The sequence below is a fragment of the Scatophagus argus genome, chromosome 4 (genome assembly GCF_020382885.2).
Source record: "Scatophagus argus isolate fScaArg1 chromosome 4, fScaArg1.pri, whole genome shotgun sequence".
Lineage (NCBI taxonomy): Eukaryota > Metazoa > Chordata > Actinopteri > Scatophagidae > Scatophagus > Scatophagus argus.
In genome coordinates, this window is record NC_058496.1 from 2,858,852 (window position 1) to 2,873,699 (window position 14,848).

At 42.0% G+C, this 14,848-nt stretch overlaps 1 protein-coding gene and 1 long non-coding RNA gene across 2 annotated transcripts; one reads left to right on the forward strand and one right to left on the reverse strand.

Moving 5' to 3' along the window:
• Nucleotides 1-1,119: 1,119 nt before the first annotated feature.
• npc1l1 (NPC1-like 1) lies at nt 1,120-12,784 on the reverse strand. The gene is made up of 21 exons (XM_046386857.1): nt 11,965-12,784; nt 10,273-10,434; nt 9,220-10,125; nt 8,780-9,073; nt 8,471-8,694; nt 8,273-8,373; nt 8,002-8,174; nt 7,759-7,887; nt 6,187-6,369; nt 5,980-6,094; nt 5,551-5,816; nt 5,320-5,409; nt 5,045-5,235; nt 3,609-3,736; nt 3,381-3,510; nt 3,244-3,299; nt 2,996-3,146; nt 2,654-2,885; nt 2,376-2,489; nt 2,054-2,216; nt 1,120-1,948 (listed from the first exon to the last, which is right to left on the reverse strand). The coding sequence occupies exons 1-21, from the start codon at nt 12,004-12,006 to the stop codon at nt 1,719-1,721; spliced, it is 4,080 nt and encodes a 1,359-aa protein (XP_046242813.1). The 5' UTR covers nt 12,007-12,784; the 3' UTR covers nt 1,120-1,718.
• On the forward strand, nt 7,040-8,544 carry LOC124058035. The gene is made up of 3 exons (XR_006843200.1): nt 7,040-7,357; nt 7,882-7,977; nt 8,091-8,544. It is a non-coding gene; the product is annotated as an uncharacterized LOC124058035 (long non-coding RNA).
• Nucleotides 12,785-14,848: the final 2,064 nt, after the last annotated feature.

The window sequence follows — 14,848 nt, forward strand, 5'->3', positions numbered from 1 at the left end:
CTTCCAGCACCGACTGCGTTGCTGCTGTTGGACCATCGAGTCTTCAGTTGTAAAGATGTCCTCACGTCTGTCGTCTACGTTGTCAAGTCCTGTAAAACCACATGGTATCGTAAGTATAGCATGTGGCAACAGATGTGCTATTTCTTTTTAAGTAGTCAGGAACTCATTTCTCACCATTCAGATTTTATTATTATATTTTTATATCTTTATTGATGTTTGCTATCTTTGGTTCTTACATCATACCCCAAAATAAAATGGAATTCTGTATGTCTAAAATTCATTCCGGACGGGTAAAAATTAAATCACTGATGTGTTTTCCTGGATTTGTAACTAAGAAAGCAAAAATCATCAATATAGTTGTAACTGTTGAGAATTACAGTATATTCATCAGCATAATAATTATATTTGAGGCGTCTACAATTCAAAGGGAATCTTAGATGTCAAAACTGGAGTTTCCACCAGTCAGCATGGCAACATGTCAGGATCGGTTGATATGTTGGACATATTGGGAATGTGTATTTGAAATAAGAAGTTACATTTGGAAATGTGGAAATTCAATTTTAGATCTGATATTGTAATTCTTAGTAGTGAAAAGGGAATTACTAATATCAGTGATTAAATGAAAAATATCTGTAAAACAATTTTTACGAAATTGAAATGTAATCCCTACATGTGAAAATACTAAAATTGTTTCACAGCTCTCTTCAAAATCACACCTTCACTAACAACCAAATCACACTTTCAACACTTTCTTTTAATGTACCAATATAAGGCCTTGTGGTTAAAACGTAAACAAAAGAAGTGTCACTAGATGGCAGCGGGGTGCTTTGCAACATCATTATTTCAGTGGCGCCATCTAATGGACATGTCATGCAGCTGCATTACTCCTGCAACAGATGTGGGGATACTGAATACTGTTATTAAACACGTTATTTAACTTCTGTCAAGCTCAGGTTATTCTGTCACATGACCTGCAGTCATCGCCTTCATGTCTGATCTGGACTCTGTATAAAACACAAACCGGCTCCATCTGCTAATCTTCACGTATTTCATCAATCGCATATTTCTCCCGACATTCCTCAGACATTCCAAGAAAAAATGAAAATAAAAATAATCGCATCAGAGTGTCCAGTGCTTAGCTTTATTTAAGTACATTCACAAGTTTTCAGTCAGACTTGTTCATAGCGCAGAACGTAGTGTAAAGACATTTATTATTTGTACCAGAAATAACTAATGAAAACCTAAGATACCAAATGTTTAAACACATTTAACATTTTACAGCAATGCCACCATAATTCAAGAAAATATAATATGAAATGCTGGAGTGCTTGTTCCTTTTAAATTAACAGTACTACTGTGAAATATTCACACATACAAAATAATTACATTTATCAAAAAAAAAAAAAGACTTCAAGAACATCTGTCAACCTCCTGTCCCGTCTAGTAATTCCACTTGTGCTTGTGAAGACAGATGTGTAGTTTTCCACATGTTGAGACAGGAAGGTTGACTCTCATTGTCCACTCTTGCTTTGCTCAGAAATATTGCACAACTGTGTGTTGCTGTCTTCAGTCCCACTGGTCCGTTTCTGATTGAGGTACATAGTTAATGATTTCCATGCATGACTCTTTGCTATCGGTCCTTTTCTGTGACCACCCTTGTTCAGTTTGTTGCAGAGGTATTTACTCGTCAGAGCTCGAAACAGTTTTGTCATCAGTGTTCAGAAACGGTCAATTCGCACCTCTTTCTCCTCCAGTTTGTCATCTGTCATCCTCAAATTTTTGCTTTCGTGATTGGTGGGCGCCGAGTATGGCTCCTGTTTTACCTCACTGTCTTCATAGCTCTTGTTATCGTAGACTTCTATCCTGTTGTTTCCCATTTCTAGCTGCTGCTTGGCCTTTTCTTTGTCCCGCTGGAGCTGCAGCAGCACTGCCTTATTCACATCAGGGCCTGAGAAAAGGAAACGTTTGACATTTGAAAATTTTTAATCCATTTCATAGTGGCTCTTCAAATCTCTGTGTTGCATGCATGAGTGGGCACCTGCAAAGTACATACCAAAGTAGCTGAGCAGCACGGGGAGGAATATGAGTCCATGAGCCAACCCCAACAGCGTAATGATCAGGTTCAATCGGAAGAAGAAGATCTGGATGAGTTGAGCTTTGGCAAACGCCAGCACAAGGATGCCTGGCAGGTTGGTCATAGCAACACCAGCAAACACCTACAGGGTACAAAATCAACATATCTAACTCGGACAGCTCTTGCTGCATGTGGACGTTTATACAGTATGCGGTGCTACCAGTCCGTGTTGATTTCCCTGAGCTTTGCTTTAAGCTTCATTAACACTGTCTCTGCTCTGCGTTGCCTTATAGTTTCTTACCGCGCTGCCCATGTTGGCCGTAGCCTCCTTAGCTCTTTCTACACGTGTGGGTTTAGTGCTGAGTGCAAAGGATCTTGTCATATGAGACACAAACTCGACAGAGATGCCCACCGCCTGCAAACAACACAGAGAATTAGTAAGTCAGTAGAGTACGAAGTTAATTATTGTTTAAAGATCGAAAGAAATTGTTATTTGTACATATCAAAAGTGAGAACAGATTAATAAAGAATGATCAAAATGCATGCAGCAGAGGTTATCTTCACAAAGTTAAGACATACCGTGACCAGGTTGATGAGGGCCACCGCGTTATAATCGATGCCCCACAGCGTCATGATGCCCACAGTGTCCACGATGATCATGATTATGGTGATCAGGTTGAGCAGACCGGAGAGCAGATCCAAACCCAGCAGCAGACAACACACCACAAAGGTCGGCAGCAGACATAGAGCGATGTTGAAGAGTCCCTCTGGCACAATGGTCAGGTACTGCTCATAAAACACATTTGTCACCCTGGAAAGCAGGAGGTAAGAAAATACCGGTCAGAAACTACTGATGGTTGAACAACCTTTTGCACACAAGGGAAGATGAGATGAAGGGCTTCGGGAAATAAAAGTACGTACGTGTAAGGGAAAACTTCAAAGTCAGGTGAGGTGCCGGGGATTTGCCTCATGCCTAAGGTGATGTTGTGGGCCAGCTCTCTGGCCTTCAGCAACGCAGCAGTGAACTCCTGAGAGTTGGTTAAAGGTGTGTGGTAAGCCATGAACCGAGAGGCTGGCAAAACAGAGGGGGGAAGAGTCACTTAGTGTACCATTGCCATTAGAGGAACACAAGATTTTTGGCAACTTTAAGATGATTTGAGATCACTTACCTATGATTTCCCCACCCTTACCTATTACCACAGCTTTGTCATAGGCCCCAAGACCTCTGAGAAGATAAACAATAAGCAGTGAGTTTGTTTTTATGCTTTTGTGTGTATGTACACACACGTACAGCTAAGATACACACCCTTTGGGGCACTGCAGGTCAGGCCGGTTACCCAGGAAGTCAGGGAGGTAGCGGTTGAAATTTGTGACATTGGGCCTGAAGACACCATTATGGGCAAAGTTCATACACTTCTTCCTACAGATTCCAGGAGCTATTGAGAAAGCAGGGTGTGTGTTAATAGAAGAAGGGTCTTTCATCACATGAGGACATTCACAGTAAATGTGATGTTTTCTCAGAAGTGGTTATCACCTTCGCTTGCAGGACAGAACTGCCCTGTGTTTGGACCATTGGTGTACAGACGGCAACATCCGGATCCAGGGTTCAGCCAGTCGATGTAATCATCTACCCAGGAGTTACTCGGAATAGCCAAGTAGGATCTACAGACCATCAGATGGTTAGAGGAAGGAAGTGTTAAAGAATAAGACTGATGCTACGAGGCTGAGATGTAAATCAGGTCAAAATTATATAGTGTTGTTTCTTTAAAAGTCTCAGTAATTTTCTTGAACAGCTGGGCATTGTAGTTTTCAGCAAACGTTATCTTGCATCACATGAAGTGCATTTGTCGGGAACTATTTTCAGCTGTGGATTAACACACATTTGGTACTTGTTACTGAGTATTTACAGCAGCAGAATGGTGTTTGTGGGATTGATTCAAAGAAATCTGCAATGCCCAGTTTAACCGACACAAAGAAAAAAATCATCCGGTGCAACTGTGTGACTTTTGGGTGTGTCTTTAATAGTTTGTGAACAACAGTGGAGCTCATGACACAGGGGTGCAAGCTATATTTGGGAAATGCACATAAACTTTCCTGCTGATCGTTTGATGAAAAGGTCCTTACAGCTCCCATTTCTGTTGCCCCGTTAGCTTAGTTTAGCACAAAGACCGGAAACACAGGGACGCAGTTAGCTAGCTGTACAGACTGATGGTCGTGTCAGTATTCTCATCTACCTCTCTGCAGCAAGGCAAAGTGGCACATCTCCCAAAATGTTATTGAGAATAATATAATAAATGTAATACATTCTTCTCATAGCAGCATTGCTTTATCAGCCTTATGTTCTCCACTTTTATACAACACTGTAACTTTGGAAAATCCCCCTTATATAAGAACAGGTTTGCTCTGTGCCAGTAAGCAACCGATAATGCTAACGATATACGAGCTCTTATCTCCAGGAAGCAAAAGTGTGTTGTTAATTTTAATCCCTCTGTCTCACATTGAGGTAATATAACTCGGTGGATTAATTTATGCATCCCAAGTTATCTGTCTGGTGGAAAACATAATATAATTTGAGACTTTTATTACTCCAACTAATTAGCCTCGCTGTAACCACACTCAGTGGTTTGAAGAGAACATCAGCAACTCTGTTTGTTCATCTGAACAGTAACTACAGGGGATGTTTTGGTTTTGCCTGCCTGGCACAATCAGTTAGAGGCACCTTTTATCTGCTAAGTGTCATTCATGTAACTGAGTTTATCATTAACTCGTGTGATTACCTGATAGTTAGTATGTAAGAGGTTGCTACTATGATATCAGTGGGGTCAAGGCTCTGTCGGTGTAAAATAATGATTTGAAGGACAAAGGCAGAAAACCACTCTTCGCTGTACTGAACAAGGGAACATGCTGTTAGAACCACAACTGAAAATGCTTATTTTCTCTTGTACAGATAATGAAAGTGGACAAACTTACAGTTCCGGGTGGTCTGTGGCGTACTGGATCTTCTGGGTTAGCGAGAAGTGATCACAGCCCACGCTGGAGCAGACTGCATTCATGCCCTCCACAGTGGTGAAGTTGAAGCCCCTTTTCGTCACAAAATAAACAGGGACCCCAACCTCAAAGTATTTGTACAGGTACTGGAAATATTCCAGCATATAGGAGCCCTGCACCAAAAACAGAATAATCTGTGTGAGATTACGTTGAAAGAGGAACGCACAGGTGTTCATAGAAGAGTAGTGCTTACTGACCTGAGGCATGGCCAGCTCCTGATCCAGGCCCACAGTCACGTTAAGCATGAGGAATAAGGATCCACAGAATATGAAGATGAAAACCACCATCTTAAGAGAACATGGGACAGAAGTTATTCAACAATTATTCACTTAAAACACCTCTGTGCAAATTCTCTTTTTATGAGAGCATCAACTTTAATGTTAATTAGTTAGTGTTAGTTTCACTGCATTTTAAGGTTGTAGCTTTACCACTATGATCCTGGTGTAATACTTCAACAGGACAGGGGCGTAGAATTTCCTCATGAAGGGCAGCAGGAAGCCCTCGTGTGGCTTGTTGGGACGCTCAGTTGACACTTTAACACAGCAGATCAGATCACAGCGGTTGCTATCCTGGCGCCGGGCGTCCAGGGACAGCAGCGCCACAAAGGCTGTCATCTGGAGGACGAAGTCCATGAGCACAGCCATGGCAGCATACAGAGCAAAGGACTTCACTGCTGGCATGGTGGACAAGGCCCCTTTGATAGCAAAACAGACACAAATAGAGATTAAAGTGCTGTATAGAGACACAATGTATGTGCAAAGAATCGTATTGCAGTCACCTCTTTAACAATGCCAGTCTTACCTGTTTGTTCATGCGCTTTTTTTTTCAAAAACTTAAAACAATGCAACGGTTCCTACCTAAAAAGAAGCAAACAGACTCAGAGAGGCTGCACAAGAGCATGCTGGGAGCCACATTTCCAAGGACGCGACCGATCTGCTCCTCTCGCTTCTCTCCGGGTCTCCTCATATCTCTCTGCAAGGAAGGAAGGGTCAGATGTGAGATCTTAGTCAGATCTTCAAAAATCTGTGGCTCTGTACATTCACAGTGCCCAGTGATATGCGCACCTGATACTCCAGGACAAAGATGAAGATGTTGTCAGCTCCAACAGCGAGCACAAGGAAAGGCACAACCTGCAGAATGACCAACGAGGAAGGGATCCCGATCCAAGAGTAGAAGCCCATGGAGGCCAGGACCGAACAGCCGACCACCAGGATCCCACCCAGACCCACCAGAAACTTGGAGTCAACCTACAGCACACAGAGATAAGAATCCAGATGTACAATCAACTCAGTGAACCTTTGCAGTGCTGCATATCTTTTGCTGTGCCATGTTTTCTGTATTGTTTATCTTCATAGGCAATAAACCTGCATGTTTCACTGCAAAGATAAGCAACGTGCAGGTGACACAGCCATACTTCAGTTTTTCCTCCGATGACGAAATTTACATCATACGGACTCTATTGGACCCTTGAGCGCGAGCGGATGCAGAAATTATAGTAATTATACAATTATAATTTTGGCTTTTGGCGTGAGGCTGTCTATGACTCAACCAGGCTTGGAGCTTGATGTTAACATGCTGACATGCTTTAGCACAGGGGTCGGCAACCTATGGCTCGTGAGCCAGATGTGGCTCTTTTGATGACTGCATCTGGCTCGCAGACAAATTTTAGCTGACATTTCTTAACACGATGATTAATTAATAATTCTACAGTCGTTTTAAAGTAAAACACCCATCTTCTAGCGCTTATCCCGCGCAGGGCGGCGGGTGGCTGGGGTCTGTCGATCACAGGGCGGTACAGGGGGCTCGACACCAAAACTCTATTTTCATTGGACAATACGGTAGCCTACGACACGGGTCGTTGTAAGGTCAAGAAGTAAACTTCCCTCCTTTTAATCAGGTAGTCAGCTAGCTAGTTTATGTGGATGAAGATTTGGAACGACCTGCGCGATGGCGAGCAGAGCTGGCGAGTAAACACAAGTGGACTACTGGACAAGTGGAAAAAACTTGGACCCGAAGACCTGATTGTCAAAGACTGGAACGCGCTCCCGGTCGCGTACTTGACCACGTTTGGCTGTGCGTATGTGAGCAGTCTTTCTCACATCTGAAAAACATAAAGACGAAGCTACCATTAACGGACGGAAGCCTCAACGCCTGCATGAAGCGTAACCTCACCACGTATCAACCGGACTACAAGGCCGTCAGCAAAACCATGCAGCCCCAGAAGTCGCATTAATGGTAAGAAGTATTTCATTTAGAGACGCGTTATACTTTAAAAACGTTGGTCTTACTTTCACGCATTAAGTTGTATTCAGTGTTGGTAAATATTATATGGCTCTCACTGAAATAAATTTTAAAATATTCGGCTTTCATGGCTCTCCCAGCCCAAAAGGTTCCCGACCTGTACCTGCTAAAGTTTAGCAGGTACAGTGTTTACTCTGTTCACCATAGTTTAACATGGTAGGAGGTGGATCACTAAAAGTGAGAATCTTCTGGGGACCAGGAAAAAAAATGGTCCGATAATTGTTGATTAGTTTGGACCTAAGTGGTGGACCGACCAACAACAAGAGGCTAAAGAAGCTGAGTGTTGTTCATTACTGCATTATAATAAAGGTAGACATTAATCTCTGAGGTCTTACCAGAATGCGTTTCCATGAAGAGTACTCCCCCAGTGCCACAGCAATGTAAACAAAGATTACAGCATAGCTGATCATGAAGATGGGGATATCCTCAGCTGTTGTCCGATTAATCTCATCCTCCAGAGACCTCTGTAGACCGAGCCGGAGAACAGAGGGAAGAGGAGGATTAACGTTAAAATAATAAGGTGACAAAAAATGGGAGGACAACTAAACATGCAGGTCAGCAACAGATTTTCACTATACCTCAGCCATGTATGCGAAAGTAAAATTGGTTGAAGGGTTTTTCTGATAGGCCTGGACAATTTTAAGAAACTCTTTCTCCCACTGCATAGCCACTTTGAACTTGGTGTTGCCGCGAGGATAGTTGTTGAGGGAGAAGGTCAGGATGAATGCCTCCGCATTGGTGAAGTCGTCATCTGAGAAGAACAAGACAAGAAAGGTGCAGTTGAGTCGCCTGTTTGTGTTTGTCGCTCTGGAATTTAATGTGCTGAAGACAGTGCTGAAAGTCACTCACTCTCATAGCCTCCCACAGCCAAAAAGGGGAAGACTGGAGCTCCATAATCAGCCATGCAGCTCATTCCTAAATCAGTGATGTCCTTGAAGGACAGGGGAGAGCTTGAGATACAAGAGGAGAAGGGAAGGTTAGGTTAATGTACCTGAGCAACTATGGAGGAAGCAGCGCTGATTTGAAATTCATTTGGTCAATCCTTACTTGAAGCAGTAGATTAAATGGTCCCTCCAGTCCACCTCTTTGGTCACTCCCAGCTCTGTCATGTTCACCTTATCGTTAATGTTCTTCAGACTGTTCTGGAAGTACTGTGGCAAGCTGTTGACTGCACAGTCCGTCAGGGAGGGGTTGGTGGGGTTCAGAGGTGCAAAACACACATCCTTCAGGCTTGCAGTGCGGTTCAGATCCTCTGACCAGAACTCAATGTTCTAAAAATGACATAGAAGAGGTCTAAGTCAAAATAATATTGTGAGCTTTTGCAAATGCTTTCAGCTTTCATTATGGACTCTTTACTTGTATTGTTTGTTGGAGCTCCAGCAACTCAAGGATGAGATCTTTGGATACAATTCCACTGAAGTTCTGTTGTCCAAACAGCAAAGAGTCATAAGTGTGGCCTTTTCTGCCTGGTGCTGTCAAGATCAGCTGGTTTGTCCTGAAGAAGGGGTCAAAGTGTGTGTCGTGGAAGTCTTTCTCCTGGCGGGCACGGCTGTTGGGAGCAGACCACAGCTCGACTGGGTCAGTGGTGAGCTCAATGGACTTGAGGCCAGCGGCAAAAACAGACACAACTACAGCTGACAGCAGGAGCACCTTGAATGAAGATTAGATATTGACAGATATTAACAAAAAAGACATTTCCTCTTCATCTGACTGGCAACCTTTTTCTCCCAGAAGCAAACATTGTGCAAAGTTTTAATCTGTTAAAAAAATGTTATAAAGTCTGAGGTGAGACTAACCAAGAGCGGATAAGTGGCCATGAGGGTTCCCCAAATCCGAAACAGTGAGCCCAGGAAAGCTTGAGCAGCCAAGCTGTTCTTCTCAGTGCATATCACCTCTGAAGGATGAATATTTCGCTCAGTCACATCATTACTGTTCTGGTCTTTGCCTTTCCCTTTCCTTTCATTGTTCATTCTTCCCCCGTTCCTTATCAAGTAAGTGAGGATGAGGTAGAGAAGGAAGGCAAATATCAGGAGACAGAATAAGATGATAGAAATAATGAGGTAGCCGTCTGTACCCAACAGTTTCAAGGGGGCAGGGGGCTCTGGCAGAGGTGGAATCTGTGGGCAGGACTCTATGCAGTCCTGGCAGGAGCAGACCTCACCTCCATTTGGTGTGGTCTCATTGCACTTCAGAGCACGTCCGTTGTAGGGAATCACACCCTCTGGTAGTCCCTGTGTGTCTCCCGCTTTCACCAGGACGAAGTCAATGTCCAGTGGAGCGAGTCCGTTACTGGAGTCTCCCTGGAAGTCATACCAATGCTGGGGGTTGCACAACTTGGCGCCGTACCGACCACACATGGTGGCGATGGCAAAGCCCCCTGTGGCTGGGATCCTCACATTTTTACAAGATTGGAAGGAGCCATCTGCGAAGGTGTCACTGAGGAATGCTTGGTAACCTAGCACAGCCTCCCTTGTCACGTTGTCCAAGTCAGTGACGTTCATGACCTTTGTGACTTTTATAGTTTGAGTCTGGTTGGGGCTGCAGGTGGTGATGCAATGCAGGTGGGCAAAGTTGTCAGCGCAGGAAGGGCAGCGGTTCAGCACAGTCTTGGACAGGGTCAGACTGTTGGCCAGTGTCTCCAGCTGATTGATGGAGCAGCAGGCGTATGTGTTGTTTATTCCACGATCCAACATTGGACACACCTGCAGCGGGAAAACAGGTGTTATTTTATCAACTAACTCAAAGCCAAAGGAATGCTCTTAAGTACAGACAAATAAGACCTCTCTCTATCACACTTGGTTCAGTCCTGTTTTCTGCTTTACTTTAAACACTCATCCAAATCTACAAACCTGTAGAAGTTTGTTGTAGTGGTCCTCTGCGAGGGGACGAGCACGACTGTAGTTGAGACAGGGGACGATAGGCTTTATGAGGGTACCATCCAGCAGTGGGTTTAAACCACACTCTTCATAGAAAGCACAGTAACCCTCCTCATGCTGGGCCTCTGACAGCACCTGTGTGGAGGATGGAGTTGATTGTAGTGAGGGAAACCACAAACTCAAAGACATTTCATCACTGACTCTTTATATGTTACTGTGATGTATATTATTTTGAACAAATCTAAACATGAAACCATAATATTAACTGGAAATTAAAAGAAGTTAACAGGGATATGTTCAAAAAAGCTGGCAACATGGTTTGATAAGGTTTATCATGTTCAGCACATTTTTAAGGAAACCCATGAATGTCATAACAGTGTTATAATGACCTATGCCATGTCGGCTACTTAACATTGGAGTTATATGACAAATGCAAAATGTTCAGGTACACTAAAGTTCAAATATATTGCATATGTTCAAATCGACAGAACCAAACATGATTTTTATATTAAAGGAAGTCTTTAATAATTAGCTTTCCATATAGTTAGACTTTTATCAAGACACTGTTGATATGTATGCTTAATTATCCATATGCCTCTCAGTATGAGATCTTCCTTGTCCATTGGTATTTTGAAAACTCATCTAAAGTCCTGTGCTTCTACCTACCTACCGTTTTTTTATATGTTTGTATTACTATTTCTTTATTTTAAATGATTATATTTTCCTTTTAGTTCTTTCTAAAAGAAATTTGGTCGACACTGAACTTGAATTAATCAAATGCTGCGTAGACTCTTGAAACAGATACCTAATAAAACACATTTTTAAGTTATGACAGAGTGAATTAATTTATTGTTTACAGGGCTCATTCACTTAATGTATTATTTTTACTCTTTAGACATCAACCAAAACCAGCAACAGAAAAGCAGTAACTGGACCCTACAGCTGTACACTATTTATTGTGGAGAATGAAAACAGACCTGAGTCGGGATAAAAGTCATGTTTAAGACATGTTTAAGAATGTCATCTTTTAAAGGTGACAGCCAGTTTACAACCAGATCAGTTGATATAATAAATATAATTGTTCATATTTTATTAAAACTTTCATTGTTTCATTCAAGCCTAAATAAAGTCAAATCAAACAAACGTAGTACACATTCTAACATATGAAAAGGAAAAATGCATTACAATGTGTGTTGTATTTCTCTATTTCTGTGTTTCATTTGTGTTGTATTTTGGCATTTAAGATCTTCCATACAGCTGAACTTTTTATCTGAGGCGACCCTTTGGTCTTTGTTGCCTGCATGAACCTTGTGGCAAAGCACTCAACTATCACTTTTCCTTTGACATTGATGATCGAAATTCAACTTTTGTGTTTATCAATATCCAAACCAGTAATTAAAACTTCACTGCAACAAATTTCTTAGATCTGAAAGTGAGTGTTTTTATGTTTTTAAATTGCAAAGTCAATTACATGTCTTCTTTTACTTCTCGATCCCAGTCACAGATCATATCTTAGCGAAACCTGTGAAATTTATAAATCTGGCATTTGAAATCACGGCGATATGAGATTAACTGAACAGAGTCCACAGTGTTTTATATTACAGTACACCATTAGAAAGTCAGATACCGGCTCCCTAAGAAAGACAAATTATTGGACCAACTTACCACATAAGTCAGAAGAATGATCAGAGCTGCAACACGGTTCATGATTCCTGAGATTCTCAGTCAGGGTCATCAGTTTGACGGAAAAAAAGAGTTTATTTCAATCACCGCTGCCCTGTTGAAAGGTACATTAGACAAAGTGGGACAGTGAGAGGTGCTGTGTGGTGTCTGAGTTGTCCTCTCTTATTGTCTCTGACTACCAGTCTGTCCAACACTGTTAGGAATGTGGAGGGAGAAACATCACAACATGCCCAGCATCTTCACTTCTGTGACGTTCAGCCCCTCTAATCTGGTGTGATATGACGTCCGGCCAATCGCAGCTATGGATGATCAATTCCTCTGACTGATAATTAACAAGGGAGATATTCTGATAGAGTTGCTGAGGAGATCCAAAGCAGTGGGGAGAATCCAAAATAACAACCGCACCCAGTTTTCCACCTGAGTCATAGACTTTTTCTGACCCTCAGCAACTGTTAGAGTTTCTGTTAAGAAGTTGACTTGAGAGTTTAGAAGAGAAGGGGGAGTGTAGAGTTTCTGCTATGCCTGAATCAGATCAGTCCGTGTAGGACAGGATATAGCATGTAGGATAGTTTTTGTTGTTGAGGCAGCGTATGTCACAAACACTCAAAGTACAGCACACCAGCAGTGGGCCCGAACGTGACCTTTAGACCATCATCCTAAGGTGTGTGCAGGCTATCTGATCTGTAAGGTGCAGAGAGGGTCCTGTCGTGTTCCGAGTACACTTCTGCCTGTCTTTATTTTTTAGTCAGTTTTGTGCACAAGTCTTACATCGAATGCAGTGACAGCCGGAAGACGGTAGCAGGCCATCATGCCAAGACCACACGCACAATCACTTCCCATCCTATAATCCAAGAACAAGTTTGTAATTGACGTCGTTATAACATGTCAAGGTCACCGCTGAGATAAAAAGTTGAACTACTGCAATCAGGGTGAAGGTGCATCAGCATGTCAATTTGTGATAAACAGAGATGGGAAAAAAGACAAGAAGAAGCGGGGCAGATACGGGGTGATGCTCTTTGTTCTTGCTGATAAGTCACGACTGCACACCAAAACCTGCAACGCTCTGCAGTGTCTTCACATCATAAAGGTAGAATCTTGTGACTTATCAGCATTATTGTCCATTAATCTGCCGTTTATTTGTTTGCTGCACAAGTGAGCACCGTTAACTGTGGCTGAGGCACTGCTGAACTTTTTCCTCCTGCAGTGCTACACTTCGCTCGTCTGTGAAAACATTCATTCCCGCTCTGTTTTCCGTCACTCGTTGCGAACAGAAGACTCCGAACATCTCCAGGTTAGACAAAGATGATGATCATCTTCACGTCACGCACAGACATTCAAAAAGCACATGTATTTCTAAAATCCCTTTCATTAACTTTTCTGAACAGGTTCATTTCATAAATATCAGGTTTGGCCACAGTGGGAACAAATAGAAACGGCTGTATAATACAACTCAACCAGACGTCTCGAGTAACAGAACAATAAAAATCACCTGAAATGAAATCAGTATTTCTCTGACAGTCTCAACAGTAAAGTGACGTTAGTGAGGTAAACATACAGTAAGTATTCCAAAACTGTTAGTAGGCAAACTTTTGTTGAGACTGATCTATTGATTAATTATTGGGGTAATTTTAGTCACATTGTGACTGCATGGTCAGGTGGTTCAGGTGACACGAATAATCACAATATAAAAAAAGATTTCTTTCATTCATTTTTAGGTATTTCTTTGTGTCCAGTCTTCAAGGAACACCTGGTCAGTGACTCTGAGTTCCCCAGTGTGGTGGTGCTTTGCTAGTTGCCTAGTTAGTGCTTAGTTTTTATGTGTTTGTTTGTTTGTTTGTTTGCCTGATGTTGTTGTGGAATTATACAGTGAGCCTCGTGTTGTTTTACTGCTGAGAGACCTGACGGCACAGTCGTTTGCACATGTGCACTGCAGGAGCAAAGATGTCAAGCCTTTACATAAGACTTGTTTAGCACAGTTAAAACCATAATTATCAGGACGTGTGCTTTTCATTCGAGCCGTTATGTTACACTGAGGTCTAAAATGTTGCAGGATGCATTCAAATATCCTGCATGTTTGGATCACGTTTCTACCTTTTGATTTGAATATGCTGCAGAGTGGAGCAGTTTTTGGCCAAGCTGTAAAATCTGACATTATGTTAAGTCGTGACAACGTCGTCCCATATCTGCCCCATTTTTTCTTGTCTTTTGTCCCCATCTTTATTTATCACAAATTGAAATGCTTTTGCACCTTTGCCCTGATAGCGATGGTTGAAAGTTTAATCTCAAGGTAATTTATTTCACCTTGTTCAACACAGTGTTGCACAATGAAATGTAACTTGTTGTCTCTTTGTGCTACACACACATTGAACATATTGTACATGCAGATTAAATATAGGATAGAGTAAAATGTAAAATAAAAGAAACCGTACATACAGTTCACATACATATACATGTATTCACCCAGGACATAATATTTGGTTAAAAACAAACATAAACATTTTGTTAGACATAAATGCATGGGGCACATATAGGACCCTCTCTGCACCTTATAGATCAGATGGTCTAAAGGTCACGTTCAGACCTGCTGTTGGTGTGCTGAACTTTGAGAGCTTCAACAACAATAAGAATCCTGTCTTATAAGGATTCGTCCGATTCAGGCCACCACCACATCTATCTCTCTCTCTCTCTCTCTCTCTTTCTCTTTCTAAGATTTTTCTTTTTATGTCAGTCGTGAAGGGGAGACTTTGGAGAAAAAAGTGCAGTAATTTAGTTTGTCACCAATTATTAATTATCTGTGCATAACTGCATAATATTGAAAGCTTGTGTGATTATTTAATATGATATATATGATTTATGATATGATTTT